The sequence below is a fragment of the Ptychodera flava genome, chromosome 11, assembly GCF_041260155.1.
Source record: "Ptychodera flava strain L36383 chromosome 11, AS_Pfla_20210202, whole genome shotgun sequence".
Lineage (NCBI taxonomy): Eukaryota > Metazoa > Hemichordata > Enteropneusta > Ptychoderidae > Ptychodera > Ptychodera flava.
In genome coordinates this window covers 18348611-18364363 of record NC_091938.1, presented here as the reverse complement: position 1 = coordinate 18364363, position 15753 = coordinate 18348611, and the positions used below count along the sequence as shown (strand labels likewise).

At 38.9% G+C, this 15753-nt stretch overlaps 1 protein-coding gene across 5 annotated transcripts in view; it reads right to left on the bottom strand.

Moving 5' to 3' along the window:
- LOC139143695 (neuronal acetylcholine receptor subunit alpha-10-like) overlaps positions 1-15753 on the bottom strand; it is a 58272-nt gene that overhangs the window by 2811 nt on the left and 39708 nt on the right. For all 5 annotated transcript variants that reach the window (XM_070714214.1, XM_070714213.1, XM_070714215.1 and 2 more), the window contains 3 exons: positions 8950-9056; positions 1700-1902; positions 428-754 (listed from right to left, as the gene is read on the bottom strand). In XM_070714214.1, coding sequence (XP_070570315.1) covers positions 428-754; positions 1700-1902; positions 8950-9056 — 637 coding nt within the window. The remainder of the gene's footprint in view (positions 1-427; positions 755-1699; positions 1903-8949; positions 9057-15753) is intronic.

Genomic DNA, 15753 nt, shown 5'->3' with positions numbered 1-15753 from the left:
GTGATTTTCAATGGTGCATGCATGTTCTTGGGTGTCCATGTGCAGGTAGAAATCGGATTTTCATAGCTTTGTCTCACATACAGGTGTGCAGAGAGAGAGAGAGAGAGAGAGAGAGAGAGAGAGAGAGAGAGAGAGAGAGAGAGAGAGAGGAGAGCATCGTAACGGAACATTTAAAATAATAAGTATTACGCCTTGTAATACGTCGACTGTAAAAAATGTGATGAAAATTTAAAGAAACGAAGGACATGTGACATGTGTGTCGTCTCTTAGATGTGATGTTTGGCAACAGTGTATTCGAATTTGAACGTCGAGTTGGTGCCTCGACTCCATAGCGTCATTATGCTTACAACTGACAAAACAACGTAGCAGAGTCCGTGATACAACAAGTAAGCGCCGTACGACCAATTGTTGATTGACAAGTACCCACCTACTAAAGGTATGACGCTAGAGGGCGGTAGCGTCTCGGCCATCAGCAGCAGAAAGACGGTCAAAGCCAGCAGAACAGATATTCCATAGCTTATTTTCTCGCCTGATTCTACAGGAAGCAAGAACGTCAATGCCGACAAGGCTGCCAGTATAACACACGGAACGATGAGATTGAATATGTAGTACACAGGGCGACGTTGCAGCTGGATGGTGTAGGTGACATCATAGTAGGGCACCCCCGGGTGATCCGGGTAATACTCGATGTTGCTTACGGCGGTTACTCCCTTCATGTCCCATTCACCGTCACTCCTGAACACGGTGGCGTCGCCTACGAAACAAATAGAAATCATGGCATGATTTTGACGGCCAGACAGATGTTGAGAAAAACCCACCAGCGTTGAAAGAACCAATCGGCCGCACACGTCAGTCCTCGATTAATTTCCAACTGACTTCCTCTTGACCTCAGATATGTACCACTTGTGGTAGTTGTCAGGACTTTTGAGTCTATAGTCCGCCGACAATACCCATGCAACATGACATAGTTATGATATCACCCAAACTTCATTGAGTATCATGAAACCACACCCGGACGCATATGGCTATTTTTTATTTTTTGCCATTTTTTGCAGTCGATGTTTTACCGTTTGGTGTTTTCTATTCTTGTATTCTCTGTTTTCCTAAGGCCAACCCGTCTGTCGAGGTCTGAGCGAATACAGCAACCCCTGCTTCATAATCTGTCGCAGATGTCAAGTTTTGCAGTATCCATATCTGTCTGTCTATGTGTCTGTCTGTCCTCTGTCTGTGTGTCTGTCTCTGTCTGCTCATTTTTACACTTGTTAAGCTGTAGTTCACATCTGCCTTATTGTCCTGCCTTGTATTCTGTGATTATACATATCTGAACGCGATGGTTGCACAACACTATATACATACAGTTGATTTATACTCCTTTTATCATCAGGCGAATGTAACCATCGAAAACGATTCAGATATTTTCAGATTCCAAATGCTACTCCCATTTACGAACGGAAAACTGCAAAATGTACAGTCAATGGCACATTGGATGGAGTTGCTCAAACATGTGGGATAAATATAAGGCCACCACTACTATTGTTTATTAGTGGTAGGAATTGCAATGAAGGTTAAAACTACAAAAATATTCGTTCATCTGTGGATGTAATTGGAGTTTAATCCTACATGTGCCATGTGCCTCTTCGTGATGGAAGACAACGTTAGTTTAAGAGAGCGTCCGATGGGCCGAGTTCTGTTTACTTACCCGTTCCGTTCATCTTGATCTCCGTACCATCGTACTGCCACGGTCCGAACTTCATCTCGCATTCCTGGCTGTCGAACGGGAAGTAGGTTGCATCGACCTGGCAGTTGCTGATGAAGATAACCGGCGAAGCCCACATCATTTCACCGTTGGAATATATGACTATGATCCGATCGTTGACGAAACTCTCGTACTTATCGTCGGCACTGACAAGATAGATCATAGAAACAAATAAAAAAATAAATAAATAAATAACAAATTAATGAATTGATAAATAAACAAATAAATAAATAAATACCTATCTATCTATCTATCTATCTATCTATCTATCTATCTATCTATCTATCTATCTATCTATCTATCTATCTATCTATCTACTACTACTACCTACCTACCTACCTACCTACCTACCTACCTACCTACCTACCTACCTACCTACCTACTTACCTACCTACCTACTTACCTACCTTATGCTACCGCTATGTGCATGTAGGTGCACAAATAACTGACTTTTGATACAATTTTAATCATTTGCACGGTAGTAAACTTTCATTGTTGTCAAATGAATTCTAGTCCCGAATGAAATCCAGTTGTCAACAATAACATAGTAATATTGCACACGCTGACTTTGTTGACATGTTGAAACTAAGCATTTGGACGCCACCTTTGGAACAGGACAAGAAAGTGTATGTGACAAACAAGTTATCACAAATAAAACTGGGAAAATACATTAATGGGGAGCTTTAATTATGGCGAACAGGGTATTTAACAGCCAAATTCATACAAGGCAAAGCCTGCCACCATTTGTGATGTTACATCTTGATCATGATCAAAGTTGCTGGTACTGCTGTCCGTTATGTTGACGTGATAAGTTTATTATCTTAGTGCCGGTGATGCGAGTGAGCTTCCAAGAGTGCCAAATGTTTCCATACGAATGCACCTCACGGATTGAGCAGCCGCCGCTCAAAGGAAATGTACACGTTATCACGGCATCTCTGTGTCCCTGTATACGTGTATGGAAGGGGGTACCGCTTCGCGATACTGTCCGTGCGAAGTACATAACCGCTGCAAAATTATCAGCTTTACGCATCTCTCCATGACGCAAACTGCACTAATTCATCTGCGGCAATAATAGGGATGCCAGCCACGGGATATAGATGTGGGACTCAACTGATGTTATTATCGCGGCGTGTTCTATTCTCTCTCTAGGCGCGTTATTAGAACTTTAAAAAATAGATCAAAACGAAAGACTGGGGCTTTGTTCCCCTCGATGATGTACGGTATTTCACTTCCGCGACACATCCGCTACCTTTCAACGAAGATTTTACACAACATTTAGCGAAGTTATTGCCGTTTGTTCTCACAAAACCGCATCGGAACACAAACTTCATGCACAGGCTTTATCACCGAACTCCCCTCCCTACACGTGCGCTTATCAATCATTGGTACACAAAATCGAGGTTGTTCAAATACAGATATGAAACACTCGGCCCGAGAAATAATTATTTTAAAGTATAAAATGGAATACCAATCCGGATTAAACAACAGCTGTTACCTCACAAATCTCTGGACGATGAAATGATATTAAGATAAATCTCTATCGAAATAATAAAACAACGCTGACGGTACCATAATTGGACAATAGCAAAATCTTTTTCGGTTTGCGTCATTTTCAATTTCTAAATATACAGAGAGAAAAATAGTCAAAGTCGAGGGATGCTCATATAAAGATTTTCATTCAATTTCTCATCACTTGCTCGTATTCAAACTACCCAAGCTTCGTTTCACTCGTTTTACTTTCAAATTTACAAATCAAGCCATGATACTTTGTATACCTACATATTATAAGTGTACTTGTCGTTACTCAAATAAGATAAATATGCATATTTTACTCGTTAACTTTTCATTTAAAGGTACTATGCGCCTCGAAAGTGAAACTCTGAAAACTGTTGCTCAAACTTTCCTCAAAGAAATTTTCAACTAATCTATCATTAAATCAATAATAAAACCAAGGCGTCACCTTGCAAAGTTTGACCCTAAAGAAACAAATGACCTTACATTTGCCAGTATTTGAAATTCAAAGTGGTCGCCATCTCTGTTTTAACTCTAGGCGAAAATAAAATTTTCGATTTTCGGTAAACGATGGCGGTGACAGTTTTTATTACACTAACAGGATTAAAATGAGCCCTCACAAGTGGTAGATCAGAAAAGAATTGTAAAAATTTGTGAGTCCAAATATCTGTCACCGAGGTGCTCTGTGGGAGACAAATAATTCGGAAGACTCTTTAGATGTTATGAAGAGGGTATTTAACTTTCGCATCGCATAGAGTATTCGAATAATTTCGTATGTTCAAGCAATGACTAAAGCCATTTCAATGTTAGCCTAGAACTTCTTACAATTTAATATCACCGCTTGGTCACGTTACAGCCACAGAATACAGGTAGCTTCCGTAGTGATGGCATCCTGAAAATTCGGCTCTACTGAACATGTCTTTGGTCTAACTAGTAAGATACTCCCGTGTGCTGACAGGGAGATCCGAAAGTCATTCGCTCAGAAACTGAGAGTTTAACTCGTCAACGATAATCAGAAAGTCGGTCAAGGTCAAGATACCCGTTTGTCGTACATAGGAACGACTAAGTCATTTCCATGGTCTGATCCACCTTATTTAAACTCAAAACGTGTGAAATTCAGCGCCCTTGACGGTTAGATTAATTAGAAGAAATATTTCCAAAATTGCTTTGACGCAGAAGTTTGTACTTGCGGCACTGAAGGTTTACTCAAGCAGAACTGAGTTCAGAAATTAAAATAGCATGTGTGTTTCAGTGAATGCGTTTATCCCGAAAACAAAACTATACAGCTTAGTTTGGTTGCAAACATTCTTCAGCCAGTCGTATTTTTTTTACTTTCGGCCAATTTGTAAAGGAGTTGGTCATGAGAAATATAACCCAGAATAAGGCAAATAAAAAACTGTCTGAAACTATTCGACGATAGTAACTCACCTCATTAACCAACTTACTAACTAAACAACGAAATGCTGTCGAAAGAAAGCAATATAGGATTCCTGATGGAGCATTACTATTTTTTTAAGTCGAAACAGATATGGACAGAAAGTAACAGCTTTACCTGTTCAAAAAGTAGGGTATACGAAAGGTATATAACTTTTTATTGGCATGAAAGGCAACATGTTGCAGAGTTTTATGATAAGTGTGGACATAGCTTCTAAACGAGGCCATAAACAGTAACAATGTCGGTTTTATTGCTGCTGGTGTTTCTGGCGCTTTGCGTACCAGGAATCGAAATGTGCCACGCCATCTTTTAAGTTTAAGTAGATATCCACATATACGCAAGTGCACAGGGATCACAGTTGCCTTGTATGGAAATTCAACATCAGTCTTTGGTGCCTGCGTACGCGCCACATACGCGGAGAGTCGAAACGGTGTGATCTATACTCAACAAAGAGTGAAAGAGTTATCAAATCGATACACGTAATGGGAGGACAGTTAATGTCGGCTGATGAATATCGGCATCCCTGGTCACCGGTATCATACAGTGTGACAGCAGGATGTTGACAGTATAGCAAGAGATGTTCTGTGCTCCATTATCTGTGTAATGGAACTTCCAAGGACGCTATGTAGGACAAAGTAGTCGGGGAAAGCAATTGAAATTTAGACAACAATAGCAAAACGTTAACAGTCCATTTATTTTCCATTAAACGTTCCCAAGCTATGAAAAGAGTCGTTCCAAATTTTAATAAACATTAGATGGGGAGAGATAATTACAATTATTTTTTTTGAAATAGACATCTGTCAGACCGTGTGTCTGCTTACAATATCTACGCACATTCCGATCTTTGAACTTTTTGGCTCACGCCATCGCGACCAGAAAGTAAGTTGTCGTTTTTGTCGTACAGTTATGTTTTAATATCAATTTAGTGCATTCCTTTCTAAGCGATCAAGCAACATATTGCTGATATAGAATTCCTGTTCAAGATGTGCACGTTACAAACTCAAAGACTCAAAGTATAGCTCTACTTCATGTGAACGCATTTCAATAGAAGACTCAAAGGACAAGCTGTAGAGTTTGATATTTACATCACTGTCGATTTCAACATGCAGGTCTTCAGCGTCCCCATGGTAGACAAACGCAGCGCGATTCTCTTTAGTTTATGTAAGTTGCAAGTGAAGTACTCGGAATTTTAGCCACTGACGACCAGAGCGTTTAAGTGTCACTCAGAAAATTCCATTACCTGATATCGTTTTATTGTTAATGTACAATTTCTATCACTAACCGTAATTTTCCAATATAACTTTTGTTCGTTGCTTTTATTATCACCCCGTGGAATTAAGCGGGTATGTCGGAGCATCGCACTTCGAAAAAAATAATAGATATTTTTGAGTGTCAAAGTAATACAAACATGTCAGCCACACATATACAATACAAGAAGAATAGAAAAACCTACAAATGATGACTTGTTCAGTATAAAAGACGACGTTACGACTCATAATAAGTGGCTGTTATTAATGTAAATCACTTATAAATATGCAAAAACATAGAGGCAACGTACATACTTGGAAGAGCGCAAATGGAACAATGCATGCATGTGCAAATCATGTATTAATATGATTAAGTGCCTGTTTTTAAAAGGACACTAATGAATTGATAACAGTAGTGAATCTACAAATTGTGGCAAAGTCTGATGTAGCTATTCTTTAAAAACAACCGGAGGGGGGGGGGGGTGAGGGGAGGCTTCCTATATAAATATGTACTGAATCAAAGTGTCATGGCCTAAGTTATTTTAAGGCAAGTAATATCGCGGTATGAAACTATTCTTTCTAGTTTTCAGACAGTTGTGTAAATGAATGTTTTTTTAAATGATTAATTGACGATGCAATCAAATTAGAGCCATCAAAGGCGTAATAAATCAAGATCGTTCAAAGAACTGAGATGCAGTGCTGCCCCTATCAAATAGGCGACATTTTACATATGTCTTTAGGTTATCGATGGAGCAAATCGAATTTAAACAGATACAAAGTTCCAAAGATTTATAATAATACATTGAATATTTTAGTCTCAAAATAGTATTCTTATTTGAAGACTCAGAGATGTAAATCTTTCTATTTATTTCCATTTAGGAATAACATTGTAATCAAAGCTAAAATATTTCATTGAATATGTAGATAAGTGACTAAATATTTATACGTGCTATGGCTTATTGAATTCTCTCGCGAAGCTTTGATGACCATGGCCATGGGATTTTTAAAGGCACGGCCAAATTGTAAAAAATCTCGTTAAATATGCAAGTTGGAAACTCATTTACATTTACGTTCTGGCCTTATCAGGTATGAATTTGACTTTGACGACGACGACGACGACGACGACGACGACGACGACGATGATGATGATGATGATGATGGTGGTGGTGATGATGATGATGATGATGATAACGATTATCTCTCTTTTTTAAAATCTCGATTATTAACTTCTATGGTTACAAAAGTCCTTTTCACCATTATTTGTTGAATTGATAAAATGAGTCAATATTCCAATTAGCACGTAAGATCTAAACAAATCCTTTGAGGACAAACTTATCCTCTGCGATGTTGCACACCGACTTTAACTCTCGTTACCAGGTATTTTATCTATGCAGTTTAACCCTAACACAAAAGTTCTGGATATTTGCAATTTAGTGAAACCTTTTTCATGAAAATGTAGACCATATTCTTACAAGCTGAGGTTTAAATTACAGTCTGGATATTCTCTGAACTTGTACAGGAATAGTACTACTGACAAGTTTCATCTGTCTTTAATTATTTTTATTATCAAGATCACCGCCAGGGGATGAGCATATGGCATAGGGTATGGAACACGTCTGGGGATTGTCCTAGAAATATGCTATTGTTACCATTTTCAAGTTCTGTTTTCTAATTTTGTCTTCACTAAAACACAAAAATATTGAGATTCCTGTCAGCTGTTTTTGTTTGTCCTTCAACTAATAGTATTGAAAGACATATTGCAAGATTTATTCAAGTATTTCTATTTCTATTTATTCTGTTCTATTACTGAACGGTAATATTACGCCGATGGAGTGATGCTACTGGAATGGAAGTAAATATCCACTTGTTTATGGTCACGTTTGCAGTGCGCCATTTTTACACCTTTGTGAAGACCTTAAAGATGTGCCTTACCTCAAAGGTTTCCCCATGTTTTCAGTTGAACTTGATTTCCTTGCAGTCTTATTAATTTTTTATTCATATCTTGGTATGAAGTTGTAGAACTTTGTAACGTCCTCATATCTGATCTGTTGTTCGAGTCGTTTTTGACAAATGCACTCACTTTTATCATGTTTTTAATTCCCCAATTTTTGAGTCGACCGTCATGTGATTATTTAACTTACAGCGAGATTGAATAGATTTTAAACATATGCTAATTGTGGTGTTTCAAGGTCATTTTCGAACATTTGTCGGTTAATATGATTGGTGCGGCCTCTTCTATTATGTCAAAAAGAGGTTAGATATCAGCGTGATGTTCAAAGTATAATAAAACCCTAACCCTCAAAAATTGCAGCGTGTGTCCCATACATGTAAACAATTGGCTAGAGAGACCCGTCGCCTGCTTGACGCCTGGATGGTTTATTCTGCCGATAACATTATGATGTTGCCTTGGTCAGTTAAGTTTATTGCGAAAAAAAGTAATTTGTTTCGCAGTAACAGTCCCATGATCGTTAAAATCCCTCGTACAGACCAATACCCCTGTAATTATTGTCGTATCATTCCAATTGCAAATAATGCTTATCCTTTCAAATGTAGATTAAAAAAAATAATACTTGTCGACGGGTGACCATCTTTTCTATTACTTTTAATTTCAACTGAGTGATGATAATATGACGACAATAGCGTGGGAATATCTGTTGTAAATATGCAGGGGTTCTGACAACTGTCATTTTCAGTAGACTAGAGGGAAATTAACCTATAAAGGTATATAAGTTAAAGTATTGACAAACAGCTGTTTTCGCTGATGTTTCTTGGAAACTTATTATATTCATCTGATAATCGAATGTGAGAAAAGATGTTTCCAGATAGGTCGGTTCATCTGCGAGCACTCTCGCCACCAGAATTTTGAAATCACGCTTTTTTTATTCTGGGACACAAATTACCAGATATTTTCTCCGATGAAATAGCTATGCAGTGCAGTTGGGCCAATATATACAGACGCTATGGCCATTGGGTTTGGGGAAAAAAAATCAATATCTTACTTGTTGTAGAGAACAACTTCAGGCAGCCATACGATATCAGATGGAATCTTAATGTTGTCAACACCATAGTCGGACACATTCCACGTCAGTAATTCGTCTTGCCAGGTCTAGCGATAAAATACAATGACATTATCGTCAGGGTTTGCTGTCAAGCACTTCAAACAATGTAATAAAATATACCTTGCTCCATATATTACGGTAGAATTATCACCACGTAATCATACACAGCTGTTGCTTTATATTCAGAGAAGAGCAACACAATCATGATATTATACATGTACGACCTTCAACTTAATCGACCGAGGATGACGCAGAACGTGTACGTGAATTTAAAACTACTGATCCTTGCAAACGCGATCTTTCTGAAGGACCGTACTCAAAACCAGGAAGAAAAACCATACAGTTAAAACGTCAACTACAAACGTCATGGTCTTAAAACCTGATGTTTTACTTATGTTTAATTATCACGCATTTGTATTATTTAGATTAAATGTTCAATCATAACTAAAAAGAGTCGTTCCTCCGAATAGGGACCAAACGTAGATATAAGTTGGGCACATGGTCTCAAGGGTACATCAAACTTGTACCACTCCATCCCGTGCACATACATGCAAAATTCAATAATTGCTTACATCCAGTACTCTAACAGTAATTAAATCACAAGGCTTTTAAACAGCCACTTGCCGTTAAAATAAGAACCCTGTTCGATACAGGGGCTGCTCCTGCCAAATGTGTACAATGTTTCGCTTAACGGTCAAAAGTAACATATAGCTACAAGACCACCCTGACTTTAATTTGTTGTGAGATTTGAAATTTGACCAAGATCTATGATCTGGACCCAAGGAGAGACATTTTATTGGATTAAGGTAGAATTCGCCTCGGAGACAGATATTCGGACACGCAAACTTTTACAATTCTTTTCTGATCTACCACATTTGGGCTCATTTTAAAGCTCTTGGAGTGAGTACACCAGCTTAGTGTTGTGAAAATCAATTTTATCCTCTAATAGAGATAACAGAGATAGCGATTTTGTAATTCCAAATATCGGTAAATATTGGGTAATTTATATCTCTGGTACCAAACTTTGGACGGCGACCCCGAGTATTCTTGATTTTGAAAGAGAATGGTTTAAAGTTTGCGTGAGGAAAATATGGGCAAATTTCTAAGTCTTTCATTTTCGTGGTGCGAACTACCTAATACGCGTAAATCTAGTAGTTGGAAAATTGTATGACGTCTCTGGACGTGTCCTTGAAAACACAGAGAAATCACCCAACTGTCAACACGACTTGAAGTAAGTTTCTAAATTCTCTTTTACATGCAGATGTATATTTTTGTGTTTTTAGGTAATTATTAAGAGATGAATTGCATGTTAATGCTTCCGGGTTTATCATCCAATCATTAATAAGAAAGTGCAATGTAGTTTGTTTTGAAAGTTTCTTTATAGGAGAAAAAGCACAACCGAAATTGGCACTTGTCGAAACTTACGACAAGAAATATCATTGCTGTCTCTCCAAAGGAAATTTGCATAGTTTTCCCATATCTACTTTCTATTGTAACACACCTCACCAAATATCTCTGTTGTGAATGGTCAAATTACAGTTGGATGGTACGCGTCACTTTGATTCTAATACCTGCAAAGTGCAAGGTACCGTTTAACAGTTTTGGAAACTGTTAACCGACAAAGCAACAGTACAGAAAGTTGTTGCCTGCTCGTTTGAAAGCACCGTCTACGCATGCGCGCACCTGGAAAATGTATACGAAGATGATGGTGTCGTTTGCTACAAACGAGTGATAGCAGAAGAATTTCCGTAATTTTCAGCGAGGAACTATTGTGAGTTGTGTTACAAAACACATACTGCCTCACAGTAAGTGAGGCTACCCACAATTCTCCATGATCTGTACACAAGGAGATCACTCACTGAACTGAAGCAAATTTCTTCTGTACACAGAACAACTCGGTCCATATTTCAAAATTCTGGCAACATAGTTCTGATAATCATAATTTTTTGATTACTCACTGTGAATAATGAGAAGATCAACCCCTTTTTCGCGGAGGAGATAGTAATTTTGTAATTTTGTCGACATAGATTTTTGACAGCCATACATAATATTTTCAAGGAAACTAAGGGAATAAGTTGCATCTGCGTTGGCAAAAGAAAGGATATTGATTTTTTTAATGTTCGTAACAAAGGAAATTTGCATGTCTGACAGGTGGTATGATGAGACCATCTTAGTTGCTGACATCTTTACCTTGACAAGTGTACAATTTTTAGCACCTCTAAACATCGACTTCTCATTCAATTTACTCTTGAATTTTAAACATAATCAATAATTTTGGAACATAGTTTTAACAAATAATCCTGAACTTAAATTGTAACTTAAAAATTGTTAAGAAACTTATAAAATTGAAAAAGCTTTAGCAAAAAATGTCTGAGTGAACAAATCAAGGGGAATTGTGGGTAGGCTCACTCACTGTGTGCCTCAGTCTGCCTGGCCATATTTCGCATAAAAGCGGAGATTTGTGTCCCTCGGGCCCGTGAATCGCCACAACTACATTGTTTCCCTTGGGATACTGCCTCGTGACCTCAGGCCAGCAGGCGAACAGACCTTCACGGGCACTCATGTGCATTTGTAGCACACCTCGTCTAAAATTGCTGTTCGGAATCGCTCAATTACGGTCGCGTGGTATGTTCCACTTCAGCGTAACGGCATACATTGGTGTTCTGTAAGGTCTGAAAATCGCCCAAAACATTATTGTTTCCTCCGGCCTACAGCCTTGTGAAACTAAGACTTAAACTCGTGACCGTGTTAAGGTAGCACGCTCGGGACAGTGATTCGGACTCTAAAACGTTTGCCGTATTCTATCGATCTACTACTTGTGGAGGGCTCATGGGGGGGGGGGGGGGCTCATTCTTGTGAAAATCAGGAATTCTAATTTCTCCCACAGAGATAAACAAAGGGATGGCGGCCATTTTGAACCTCAAATATTGTCTTAGGTATTTTTATTTTTCCAAAATTTGGAAGATGAACTCCGAATTTTATTCTTGATTTTGAAAGAGAATGGGTGAAAGATTGCTTGAGGAACGTTTGAGCAAAAGTTTAAATATTTTATTTTTGAGGCGCGAACTACCTTAAGGCAAATCCCAGGGACAAGAAACGTATGTTGTTACCATCGAGGCCGGTCAAATTTTAGATACCTATGCACGTATTGAGTATTACCAGTATATTGTATCGGGTAACATCACAATATACATTCCCTTGGTTTTTTAATCGTCAAAAACGACTCTTATTCCCAAGGCTCTCAAGAACAGACTTTTTGGATTGATAATCCTTGGGGATGTGTCTACCAGAATACCATGTGGCCAGTCAATGTGTTTTTTTACATGTATAGCATATGTCATCCTTTTTTCCTCACTGACGAATTGATAAAGTTTCTCCGCTGTACCGTATCTCGTTTGAAGATGAGCCCGCCAAGTTATTCATCTTTTCTAGAACCTCCACATGCCTTAATGGCGTTTTCAAAATTATCCACTGGCAAGTGAAAGTTTTCCAAACTGTTACCCGCGGTTGAGAAAAAAGTTTTAAGGTGACCGTCAACTTGCGAACTGATTATAGATGAGGCGTATTATAGAATGTCACGAAATATGTTTTTGAAAATCTACAATGCCGTAAAACAGTGCCGGTCATGTGACGTGTGTCAAAAATACTATCGAGTTGCTATATTCAACTTGTTGAGGTTTGCAGTCTGCTGAAGCAGCCGTTTGCTACAAACCCACCGAAAAATAACAGCAGATATTATATCACTTTATGATAAAGAGCGGCTGAAAGTCTGTTGTTTTAACCCGTTTTAATTGTTTTGAGGGTCAGATCTTAATTATCTCAAATATTAGAGATACCAAATCGGCAACGAAATCGCAAAAACACACTCTCTTCTCTTGAATGTAACAACGAGCAAGCGGATGTTTGATGCCAGCACACCGCAATTTCCCTCAGCGTAAAAAAAAACCACTGAACACCACCACGACGTATGGTTAATCTTATGTCTTCAAGGCTACATGACGTTTGTTCAGAATTCTCTTAGCGGAAAAAGGCCGTGACTTTCCATTGTGCGAACAATGAGCGTTATGAGGGATATCGTTTGTTCCCTCCGAACCGTGCCGCAAACACCCCCGTAAATCACACGTCACATCTTGCCGATCTGTGACAGGTAGATGGTCCTGCATTGAATGAAGTCAACCGTATACGTGATTATATATCCTTGCATCTGTTTCCCAACCGTCATTGTAGGGACGCAGTTACGTATGTGTCGAATTTTGTGAACAACAACTTCAACAACACATGCGCTCAACTTGACGAAACCTGTTGTTAAGAGAATTTTTCCTTGAAAGTATGAATATGAAGAAAGTAATATTTTGACATTTTCAGTTGTACTTTTCGTTTTGTGAACGCACACACTAATAATATGATTTACACCCCACGTGTTTAATGTTTATTGAATGCGTTTTGCGGACGTTTCGGCAATAAATTGCTTATTGTACTCTTTACGCGGCAATTTGTTTCTTTTCGATAATTTACAAGTGTCTGTCAGTTTTGCATTCAATTTTTACGCACAGCATGTGGCGGGTATCTGTCGACGGTAAATGACGCTCCTAAATTTGAATCGTTCCGGCAACGGAAGTATTTATCTGTGTTCAATTGGTTTTGTATACAGCAAGTATAGAACCACAAAAATTACTCATTTTTCAGAGGTACGTGGAAACTGGAGGCACGATTGAAGTCAAAATATTGTTATATTTAATCGTGCCGTCGATTGTAAAGGCCGTATACACATATGCGGCAATAGAAAAGCGCTGAGGGTCTCGAATGCCGTATCGGTTGGCATTTTGCGAAAACAGAACACGGACAATTCGTGTGTTTTAGGCGCGCACAGATACCAACTTTGTAATGGCGGTCTCTTTCAAAGCGATCAAGTTGAGGCTTCCCCGTGTTTGTATTAAAGGAACGTGTACGTTTTGAAAGAAGAGTGTAAGTAGGAGAGAATTACAAACGGATGTTGAAAGCTTGCGAGTGTGCGTGAGGGACGGGTGTCCGGAGAACTATGTTTACGCTCTAGCGAATCAAAGTTTCCAACAGGCCAAACCCCCGTGCAAGCCACTTGCAGGCAATTTTCATACCACACATTCTTTCGTACTCAAGAATTAACTCCCAGGCTTAAACAGAAAGAAAGAAAATGTCATTTGAAAGGGTCGCCAAATATTAAAAAAAACCCAGAAGCATTCGCAAATAAACAAACAAAAATTATTAATAACGAATCCTGATGTGTCACGGAAGATTTAATACAAACAAAATATGGTGACAGTGATGACGAATGACAGTTCGATCGTGCAACACACTCGCTTCTGAAATACGCCACCTTTCAAAAGAAAGTGTCGCTAGTACCGGTCTATTTAGACGATTGTTTTTGATAAACTTAATGGTACAACCGTATGGAAAGCTAAATACAGTAAGGGTGGCCATTTTCCGTATAACAATAACGCTCGTATTGTTCCGTTGCATTTCCGCAGTTCAAGTGTTCTCCGATAAGTTTATTGACGTACGGTGAATGTGTCGGAACTGTATGGATTTCCCCGTCAAGTCAATGACGGAATAATGTGAGAAGCTGAGAAGCGTGTCGTCCTAATTAATACACTGCATTCCGTGACAAAGCTGCTTTCTCGTATACTTTTATTACATATTGAGCCCGAACGTGTTTATATTTGATCTATCTGATTGGTTCCTAAGTTCGTGACTCGGCAAGCAAAACATCTTCTGATAAAACTCACATGCAGAATTCGCTCTGTTAATAGCGCCAACGACAAGCGACGCGGAAATTGAACGGGTTCCATGAATGGCGTATATATACGCATGGGCGCGATGAATATATTAGCCCGTGTAGGGTTTGCAGCGAAGCAGAAGGGAGGATGTGCGAAATGAGACGGATCTATGTAGACCACCTAATATTTTAAAAGCCGTTGACAATACCATACCGTCGGTGTCGTGCTGTCATAGATACTATGCTTTTGATATGACAGCTATTAGACAAAGCTCTCTTCACGCTATTACCATCTCCAATTAGCTCTTCAACAGCGCATCAATCGGTTTCTATATTGCTTCACTTAATAGACTCTCTGTCATATTTTCAATATTTAATATGTCATATTGACGCACTGATAATTTGCGAACGGGAGGAATCATTTTTACAGAAGCATTTTTTAATTTATTTGATCTTTGTTACGGCAGTTCGCGCCACTAAACAAAATATGTAGGTCGCAGAGATCATCTGTGTATCATTTTTAATCATTGCTTCATGAGTCTGGCTTTCAATGCTCTTTTCCCCAAAATTATCTGAAGGCTATATCAGCGTTAAACGCTCGGTATATGGCCCATTGCCGTTCGGAATGACTTACAAACGTAAAGCATGCTCACTCGGTTTGGTCGATAAGGCGGATGCACACATACACGACTATGGATGGAACTAGAGACTGTAGTTGAAAAAAGGACTGCAAAAAAAGAGAAAATGTTACGAATTCTATTCAATGCTTGAAAACCACGCAGCTGCAACCACATTGTGTGCGACCGTTACGGAATTGACTGACCGCTCTAGCCTGCCTCGAAGAACATGTGCTGCAGTATGTTAACTTCGCGAAATATCCCACGGGACGTTTTTTGCATTGCGAACGTAGAGGCTGCTTTATCGTGTGGAATGCCTTGACATTGAATTTGCAAAATACACAAACACAATGAACGATGCTGGTAACACTCCAT